Source organism: Furipterus horrens, unplaced genomic scaffold (genome assembly GCF_987537825.1).
Source record: "Furipterus horrens unplaced genomic scaffold, mFurHor1.1.pri manual_scaffold_4, whole genome shotgun sequence".
In the NCBI taxonomy this organism is placed as follows: domain Eukaryota; kingdom Metazoa; phylum Chordata; class Mammalia; order Chiroptera; family Furipteridae; genus Furipterus; species Furipterus horrens.
The window spans coordinates 202,029,468-202,039,234 of NW_028327174.1; the positions used below are offsets into that span (position 1 = coordinate 202,029,468).

Sequence of the window (9,767 nt, forward strand, 5' to 3'; positions counted from 1 at the left end):
CGGCACCGGAGGCCGACCGTGAAAGGCGCGGAAGTAGACCACGGAGGAGTGGGGCGGGCGTGCGGGCCTAGTTCACAACGAAAAGACCGTGTTTCCAGCGCTGCCTTGGAAATACAACGCCGGGCGAGCCCCCGCTCTGCGCGGAGTAAGAAGCCGTTGGCGGACGTCCCCGCTCGCCCTCGGAAGCTCTTGTGCATCCCTGTTCAGAGGCACAAAAACACCGACCACGAGCCAGCCACAGGCGCGCCCCGGGCTGAATGGGAGGCCCTGCCGCCCTTGTGCGTTGCGCCTCCTCCTCCGGGCCACACGGATGTCTTGGGGTGCCCCCCAACGTCCCAGACACGATCTTCCCAATTTCTCCACCCTCGCCCGACCGTGAAGTCGCCGTCCGGCCCCTTCCCCGGGCGGACACCTGGCTCTCCCCACCTGCTGCCCAGGCCGCAGGGCCCGTAAGACATCAGAGGCTGCAATCACCCTCGGTGCGAAACATCTAGAACCCCACGGAAACGCCCGAAAACAATGCGACTTAGATTAAAACCTCTTTCCCACACCCGGGCAGGGCTTCTCCACACACACTTCTTTCTCCGCCGTGCTGTGTTGCCTCCCTTTCTGTTGCTGGAGGAGGAAAACACGGGGAGGGGGCAAGGAAAGGCCCTGGGGTGGCCCCGCCGACGCACGGTCTGAACACTCGTGGGAAAGGGTCGGGGGGCCTTTAAAAGCCGCACGCCCCGAGCCCCCAGCGCGGCAGCCGGCTCCGGACCCCTCCCCGCCAGCCCGGCCGGCTCAGCTAATCACCCTCATTAGGAGCCTCATCACCAGCCTAATGAAAGCAAACCGTGTGGAAATCGCCGGTAAACAGTTGGGTCTGTGCTGTAATTAATTCAGTGTCTCTTTTAATCAAACTGAAAGGGAATCGGGCAGCGGCTTGCGGAGCTGTGACATCACCCCCAAAATCGTCCAGAGCCAATCAGCGTCAACACTCCGGGGACACGTGGGCGAGTCCCCTTTAAGAAACACACACACACACAACATAACGGGGGGGAAAAAAGAAACAAACAAAAAAAAACCCAGCCCCAAAGTAAAAGTGACACAAGTTCATTTTTTAAAGGAAGGGGGGGAGGCGAAGGCGCGCGTGCGGAGGACCGACCGCCGCTGCGGAGCCGGAGGCGCTGTCCGCGGTGCTGACGGGCCCCCGGGGCGCAGGGAGCGCGGACGGAGGACCTCGGGGCCAGGTGGAGCGTCATGCGCCGGGGGCCGCCCGCCGCCGCCGCCGCTATCCGCGGTGCTGACGCCACCAGGTGCGCTTCGTTCCGCCCGCCGGTAGCCCGCTGCCATCCGCGGTGCTGACCCCGCTGCCTTCGGCCACCGCTCGCCTGGAGGAAGCACGCGTGCGGTTTGGATTTTTCAAAGCCGTTCTGTATTTAGATTCCAACATCCTCGCGTCTCTTCGGTGCCAAAGGAGCGCCCAGGCCGTCCATCTCCCCCTTTGCTCTCCCCAACTTGGCGCACCCTCCCCCCCATTCCTCCCTGACACTCCCACCACCCCCCCTCGGCTCGGCGACTCGGCGCGGTGCTGCAGAAGACGCGCTGAGCCCTTTTGGATCTAATGCGCAGAGGAGGTTGGCCCAGAGCTCCTGGGCTCCCCCAAGGCTGAACTCTGTCCAAGGTGCCCGCAGGCTCCCTGCCCGCCTTCCCCATGCCAGCCCGCAGCTAGGGGCAGGGGCAGCGGCGGCTGGGGCCGGGGGTGGGTGGGGAGCTGCTGGAGAGGACAGGTCGCAGCTTGGCTATGGAAGGCTCCAATGGTTTTGGGATCGACTCCATCCTCTCCCACCGCGCGGGCAGCCCCGCCCTTCCCAAGGGGGACCCCTTGCTTGGGGACTGCCGATCGCCCCTGGAACTGAGTCCGCGCTCCGAGAGCAGCAGCGACTGCTCTTCACCAGCCTCGCCGGGAAGGGACTGTCTGGAGACGGGCGTCCCGCGGCCTGGCGGGGCGTCGGGCCCAGCTTTGGACTCCCACCTGCAGCCCGGGCAGCTCTCGGCCCCAGCCCAGTCGCGCACGGTGACCTCCTCCTTCCTGATCAGGGACATTCTCGCCGACTGCAAGCCTCTGGCAGCCTGCGCGCCCTATTCTAGCAGCGGGCAGCCAGCGGCCCCTGAGCTGGGAGGCCGCCTCACGACCAAGGCCGGAGAGGACCTCAGAGACAAGCTGGACAAGAGTGGCAGCAACGCCTCATCAGACTCCGAGTATAAAGGTAAGAAAATGGGAGGAGAACTCGGGGGACACTATATTTCTACAACCCGGCAGTAAAACCCAAGGCCGCCCCCGCGGGGACGGGCACAGGCCCGCTCGGCGCTCCCCCGGGGCCCCGCTCAGCAGCCGGTCTCGTCTGAACCTTTCGGTCGGCCCGTGGCTATGCCTTTGAGCAACAAAGAGTCCAGCAGAGAGAGTGGGGAGAGGGGTACTGTGTGCCCCAGGAGAGAGCCCCCAAAACACACAGAGCAAACTTTCCAAACTTCGGCTGGGTCTACCCTTCCAGGGGCGCTCCTGTCTGGCCAGCGACTGAGAAGAAAACCTCACGGAAGCAACAGAAGCTCCAAAGGGCTCGGCTCTGCTTGAATGTCCCCCCCTTTTCTTTTTTTCATAAGAGTGAAAACCTAGCAGGACATTTCAGCATGAGCGCCAAGAACAGTCAGAATTTTCTACCCTTTCATCTGAATTTCCAGAGGGAAGGAGGGACTGTGCTTTGCATCCCGTTGGGCCCTGGGAATCCTGCAAAAGGATCCTCGCTTCAAAGTAGAAACAGGAGGCAGGCAGCTCTCTGCTCGGGAGGGTGACCCTGCACCCACCAACAGCTCTCGCTGAGTTTGATTTTTAAGAGCATTGAGTGATCAATTTCTGGTATTGTGGGACCCAAGAAAGAAGCCCACTCCCCTGCGTTGGGGTCACGGGCCCTTCACTTGCCGGTCACCTCTGTGAACCGTCTTTTCCTTGTCTTTTCATCCCGTCTTAACCAGGGAGCTGAGGTCGAGATTAAGAGGATGCAGACAGGGGAGAAAGAAGGGAGAAAAGGGGGAAGGAAGGGAAGAAAGGAAGGAGTGCCCTAATTTTACTTCTGGCCCCCAGAAACTGCCTGGACTCTAGCTCTTTGGCGAGGCCAGAGGGGCAAAGTTCTTTCTAGGAAGAAACCCAGAGGCCGGAGGGGAAGCAGGTCAGGTCTCTGAGAGAGGGAGCCCAGCGTCCCCATCCACCCGAAAACGGGGCGCTGGCGCAGGCTCTCCGGAGCTCTCCCTGTCTTACAATTAATTCCCGAGCCCTTTTCATCAGACGAAACTTGCCCGTAGAGGCCCCCGCTTTATCATCTTGGGGGGGCTGCACCTCCTGGCCCCTGTTTGTACTCAGTCTTCATAAAAATGCAGGGAGGCTCATTAAACACTCTCCTTCCAACCAAGAATTCGTTTGTGGACATGATCTGACCTCAAACCAAAACGCATCCGGGCCCCTCTCCACCCCTCGCTGCCCCGCTGCTGCCTCCGCACGCGCACGCCGGGGCCCAGACGCCCTCAGCCGTGCCGGGCCAGCCGGGCCTGGAAAGTGGGCGGGCTGGGCTGGGACACCCAGGAAGGAGGTCCGGCGGCATTTGGCCCAGAAACCCCTGCTTCTCTCGAGGGGCCATTTACGGAGGCAAAGAAAACTTGCCCTGAGAAAGGCAGGTGCAGGGGAAGGGCAGAGAAGCAACATCAACATATGTTTATAACGTTGCTTTATTATGTGTGATTCTCAAGAACACCCCGCTTTGTGGTGACAGTGAAGGGCAAGGACCCCCAACATTGCGTGCTAATGGGGGCGCCGCTCGTGGGGAGAAAACTTGGCTCTTGTCTCCTTTTATTTGGGATTTAGAGGAGCGGTTTCATTTAAGATAATTGGAATATCAATTTCCTTCTCGCGTCCCTGAAGATATCTGATCAGGGAGGTATCGAGGGCTGGCTGTCCACACCTCGCTTACATAGGTTTGGCGAGGAGGAGAGTGGAAGGTCTCCCCCACACCCACCCCTCGGCAGTGCCGTCTTTGCCCCTACAAAGCCCCGGGGTGAAAGGGCATGGGGACAGCCTCCTCAGAGTCAGCGTCTGGAGCATTTCTCAGACGTGGAGGCGACTTTTTTCAGGGCTGAGTTAGGAAGCCTGGCGGAAGGACAGACACACCGAGCCAGCCTGGTGGGCACTTGCCCAACCGCCTTCCATGCGCAGTCAGTTCCTGCAAGGAAGGCCGGTGGGGGGAGGGTCAGTCCATCCCCAGTTCCTGGTATCAAAGGCCCCTAAAGATGATGTTTAGAGCAGCTACAACCAGGCTTGGAGGGAGGTGCTCTGCCCCGACTTTAGCTGCTAGAACCAATGACCGTCCGCTAAGAAGCCGAACGGCCCTTTGCTCCAAGCAGGCGGGTCAGTGCGTCTGGACCCCCGGGGCCTTGAGCTGTGCCGTCCAGACCAGGTCCGAGGACCCAGCCAGCCAGCCTGCTCTGGAGCAGGACTGGCCCCCAGGGCGCATCTGAAGGCTCCAGCCTTCGTGTGAAAGGGATTAGAGGAAAGCCCCCCATCTTCCTGACACCACCAGTCAATCCCCCCAGCCCCACCTCAGACCTCAGCCCCCCAAGAAGTGGGGATTTTCACAGAAAGTCAGTTGAACAGTTAGGTCAAAAAGTAAGGTTTCCACAATATCAAGTTTGAGGTTCAGGTAACTGTCCCCTCGCACTTGATTACACTTTACCTGTCGGCACAGACAGAACTGGTCTGCTCCACCCCAACACGCCGGCTAAGCTGGCCAGGCCCTGCGTGGCCCACGCGTGGCAGGGCAGGGCGGGCCGGGCGCCGGTCCGGAGGAGGTGGTTTCTCCCCAGAGGCTCTCTCCCTGCTAGCCTGCCTCGGTGCACACGGCACCCACATCCTCCCGGCTTTCCGCTGCCTTTCCAGTTGAAAAGTCTCACTCCCTCGTGGCTCAATTAACCGGATTATTGTTTCCTACAGAGAGAAACCAACCCACACTCAGCTGAACCCTGTCAGTGCAAACGCCACGCACAATGAAACTCACCATGAAGGAGAACACAGAGAGACTAAAAGTGGGGGAAGCCCCAGCCAGGCGCCAATTTGGGGAAAGCGGTCTCTTTGGTTATACCATCCCTTTAGGTGGGTGGGTGGGGGGGCATCACTGAGCTTGTCTGATCAGGTCTGCGCTTCCCTGCAGTCCACCCCAATCCAAGGTGTCAGGAAAAAAGAAACCACCTTGTGGGGTCCCACCCTTGGGCCTGAGGAGTGGGGTGCCCGTGGAAGCACACGACCGCAGCGTGGAGTTAGTGGGAGCCACCGTGGGCATCGTGTGGGCAAGGAAACAGACCTCAGCGGTGCGCGCATGGAGGGGCAAACGCGTCGCTTATTTTCCCGAGCGCCTCGGGCTCCCAGATCCCGGCGGCGATTCGCCCTCGCGCCAGCCTCCTGGCGCTGTGCACTGTTGTAGTTTAAGAACCGGGCAAACCATCCTTAGAGATTTGCATCCATAGAGGGGCCAGGAGAGAGGCGGGTACAATCATTCGTCGGGTCAGTATTGGCTGCAGGGTGCACAGCATTTCGTCCTTCCATGCGGGTTTTTCTCCCTAGACTCTGGCACCCAGCTTCCTCCTTTCCCGACCCACATGCAGCCCGAGAATCCGGGCGCAGGTACGGAGCAGAGATCCGTACCCCTGAGCACGCACCCACCCACGCAGCCCACCGGCGGGAGCCTCTGAGTTTCCTCCCCCGCGCGTTCACCGGGTCGCTCGGTTTATTCCTCCGGGGAGCGCGGCGTAGGGAAAGCGGGTTGAGTTCTCTCGGCTTAGGGTCACGTCTCCCGGAGGCGTCAGTCCTTCTAGGTCCGAGGCCCCTGCGGTCCCCGCTTCCAGAGGCTTTCCCGCAGTCCCTACGCCCTTGAGTGCGTCGGGGCCACTGCCGTCCTGAGCCGCGTTTCCCCGACCGCCAGGGGCCGGCGGCCGCTGGGGCAGGAGGGCAGCAAGGCCCAGCGCTCACGCGCCGCTGTGTCTCCGCAGTGAAGGAGGAGGGCGACCGCGAGATCTCCAGCTCTCGGGACAGTCCCCCGGTGCGCCTGAAAAAGCCACGCAAGGCGCGCACGGCCTTCACCGACCATCAGCTGGCGCAGCTGGAGCGCAGCTTCGAGCGGCAGAAGTACCTGAGCGTGCAGGACCGCATGGAGCTCGCCGCCTCGCTCAACCTCACCGACACGCAGGTCAAGACCTGGTACCAGAACCGCAGGTGAGGCCCCGCGTCGGGGTGGGAAGGGCGAAAGGGCCACCTCTCCTTCCCTGCATGGAACCTGCCTACGCCTGCCGCTAGCGGAGGGCACCTGAGCTTTCCCCATTCTGTAAAAGTGTGGAAACTGAGGCTCCAGGAGAAAAGGAGGCCTTGCCCCAAGACCACGGTGGGAGAGTGAGTCAGTCCTAGACTCCGTCTCTTGTACCCAGTCATTTCCCCTACAGGACAGATGCACAGGCAGACGCCAGGGCCGTGGGGGGTCTTGGGCCTGCCCTATCCCAGCCAGATCCTCCCTCCCCCACCTGGGCCAGCCCTAGCTCCAGTCTCGGGCCACTGAGCTCTCCCAGTGGAAGCCCCGGGCCAGGGGAGGGATGCGGCTTGTGTCTTTGCGGAAGGACAAGTAAGGGGGGTGGAGTAGTCCTAGCCCAGCCCAGGCAGCTCCTGGGGGTGGGGGTGGGGGGAGGGCCTCTCCTGGTCCTCAGCATTTCTAGTACTGAAACCGAGGGGGGAAGGGGCCCAGCTGGCTCGTTGGGGACCCGGTGACTGGGAAGTTGGGGCTGAGCACTGGTCTTGAACCTGGTGTTTTCTGAGCTCCCTCCCAAACACGGTCCCTCAACGAAGATGCGCATATACGAACACACACATCCACACTCAGCCTAGTCACACACTCACACACACTTGCGTCGACACAACTCACACACACGCAAAACACTCACACCCAGTGACTCCCCTGTTCTATGCAGAGGCCAGAATGGTGCTTTCCATAAACAAGCCTCAGAACACATCACCTCATTAATAATAAATACCGATTACTGCTCCGGGCATCAATAATTAAGGCCCGTTACAGTAATTACACAATTATGATGATGATGAATAATTCAGAGAGGGAAATGGGGTTGGTGTGGCCGAGGCGGCTCGGTGGGACGGGCCCAGCCTCCCGGCCAGGTCCCCCCACGGGTCCAGGCCGCAGCTCTGGCGACGAGCGTGGCCTCGACCTCCTTGCCTTCTCCAGCTCCCGCGGACACTCTGCCGGTGGCCTCTGACCCCAGTGGCAGCCAGGTTTGCCCTAGGCCTCGGGCCTGGGTGACTTCGGAGAGGGAGTGTGCGGCGGGTGGCAGGTGCGTGTCCTGTCTAGTTGCCACCTCCGCCAGCGCGCTTCCGCTGAAGCTCCAGTGACTGGGCTCCTGGACGGTGCTGGCCGCGCCCCGCAGGTGGTGCCACTGGGAGAAGCAACAGCGTCCCTTTCCCGGGCCAGCAAACCGCTCCACCCTCCGCCCCTCCGCCGTCCTCTCCAGGGCGATCTCGCCTCCCCAGGGGACGAGTAGGCTGGGGAAGCTGCCACACCAGCTCCAAGGACCCCATCTGCGGTCCCCTGAGTAGCGTGTCCCTTCCAGGCTAGAGCCCAGGCACTGGGGTCACAAAGCTTGGCTTGGAACCCAGGCTCTACCACTTTCGAGACCATCTGGAAAAATGGCCCACGCCTCGGTGTTCTCATCTGTCAAATGGGGACGATGGATGTGGAAGGAAGGCCGGTGGAAGTTTGAACGAGGCAATGCGCGTATCGCGGGGCGGTGCCTGCGCTCGGTTATTAACATCCGTGCGATCCCGCTGGGCCTCCCGCAGGCGCTCTGGGCCAAGCGCTCAGAGGGGCAGGGGTCTCTGGGCGCCACGGCCCTGACCCCGCCGTGCGCATTTATTTCGGTTCCTTAGGACCAAATGGAAGCGACAGACGGCCGTCGGGTTGGAGCTGCTGGCGGAGGCAGGCAATTACTCGGCGCTCCAGCGGATGTTCCCGTCGCCTTATTTCTACCCGCAGAGTCTCGTTTCCAACCTGGATCCCGGCGCCGCCCTGTATCTGTACCGGGGGCCCAGCGCGCCGCCGCCTGCCCTGCAGAGACCCCTGGTGCCCCGCATCCTCATCCACGGACTCCAGGGCACCAGCGAGCCGCCCCCGCCGCTGCCCCCGCTGGCCGGCGTGCTTCCCCGCGCCGCGCAGCCCCGGTGAAGCGCCCGCCGCCCCTGCCACCTGCCTCTCGGAGGGTGCGGGGTGAACGCCCGTTCTCAGCGCCCCTGTCCGGCTCTCTAGCCAGTGTCCCCCCAAGGGCCAGATGCCAAGTCTACTGAGGCCCGGACCCCGGACCGAGTCTCCCTAACCGCCCAGTCCACCCGGGAGCCACTTCCACCCGCGGATGTACATACGCGACCCCCCCTCCGCCCCTCCCGGAAGCAGGCGGGGCGACCCCCAGGCCGCACTCCCCCCCTCGCCCCTCACGCTCCAGCTGTACGCCGAGCCCCCGCCCCGCACCCCTGGCCGGGGAGGAGCGTGCGGCGCCCCCACTCCGCGCGCCCCGCGGCGGCGCAAGCTGTACATACGGTGTGCAAAGTGCATATGAAGTTATTTATTCGTGACCATGAGCCCGTGACTGTGTCTGTGAATCAGTGAGTCTGTGGCCGCTGCCCTTCCAGGCGGGGCAGGAAGAGGCCACGGGGGCTCCCCCACCCGCCGGCCGCCAGCCTCTGTCTGGAGGCAGCCAGGCCCCTCGGGTTCTCTCTCATTCTTTTTTAAATGTCGAAATAAACTTCTTACAAATGACCAGGCGCCTGTCCGCGCTCAGCCCTTCTTTGCCCCATCCAGAAGGTCCGCTTTCCCTCCCGGGACTCGGTCTCCTTCCGCCGGAGTGAGGGTATTCGGGTGCCCTCTCTTCCTTGGTGCTGCGGTCCTGCGCAGGGGCCCCCACTGGGCCGCCAGGCCTTGGGCAGGGTCTCCCCGCCCCGACCTCAGTCTTCCTCTCTCCACAGTGGGGCGAGCACGCCGCTCCCCGCCTCCCCCCGCCTCTCCATCTGGTTCCCGGCCGCTCGCAGCCGGTCCCCGGGGCCAGGTGGGGGTCAGCGGCCGGGCTGGCTCGTCTGCGGGCCGGGCTGCGATGCCCTCGCTGAGCCGGCTCATCTGGCCGCAACTAGGGCGCCGGCAGCTGGTGACCGGCCCGCCGGGCGCGGGGCCGACAGATGGGCTCCGAGGCTGCTCCCCCCGACCCCCCCTCCGTCGGCCCCTCCGCCCCGCGCCCGGCCGCTCGCCGGCGCCGAGGTGGCTCCCGGCCCGCGCCGGGTAGGACCCGATGCGCCTTCGCTGGGAACCGGACGCCACAGCAGGTACCCCCGCTCCCACATCTCCTGCCTTCGGAACCCTTTCCCCCCCGAGTGCGGAGTAGGCAGGGGATGAGTCGAAGAGGGGAGCCCACCCCTGCCGGCGGCGGCCGCAGGCCCAGCCTACGGCTCCAGGATCTCAGGGGAAGGGGTTCAAATCTCCAGCCAGACCCTGCGCCTCCAGACCACGACCCGAGGGCCAAGGTCAGCTCCTGGGGCCGCTCCCTCTGGGAGGCGGAGCAGGTGCCCCCCTCCCGCACACCACCTGCAGCTCAGACTTCCAGGCCTGAAGGCACACCCAGGGCTGGCAAGTGCAGGGACTCAACAA

At 63.1% G+C, this 9,767-nt stretch overlaps 1 protein-coding gene across 1 annotated transcript; it reads left to right on the plus strand.

The window, feature by feature from the left end:
* Positions 1-1,772: 1,772 nt before the first annotated feature.
* On the plus strand, positions 1,773-8,448 carry BARHL1 (BarH like homeobox 1). The gene is made up of 3 exons (XM_090276034.1): positions 1,773-2,252; positions 6,073-6,295; positions 8,006-8,448. Exons 1-3 carry the CDS (start codon positions 1,787-1,789, stop codon positions 8,298-8,300), a joined length of 984 nt encoding a protein of 327 aa, XP_090132160.1. The 5' UTR covers positions 1,773-1,786; the 3' UTR covers positions 8,301-8,448.
* Positions 8,449-9,767: the final 1,319 nt, after the last annotated feature.

What these genes read in the sequence shown, in the direction of transcription:
- BARHL1 (XM_090276034.1), top strand. Translation starts at nt 1,787, where the DNA reads ATGGAAGGCTCCAATGGTTTTGGGATCGACTCCATCCTCTCCCACCGC. An exon ending in ATCAGACTCCGAGTATAAAG is followed by an intron (nt 2,253 to 6,072) that starts GTAAGAAAATGG and finishes GTGTCTCCGCAG; the next exon opens with TGAAGGAGGAGGGCGACCGC. An exon ending in ACCTGGTACCAGAACCGCAG is followed by an intron (nt 6,296 to 8,005) that starts GTGAGGCCCCGC and finishes TCGGTTCCTTAG; the next exon opens with GACCAAATGGAAGCGACAGA.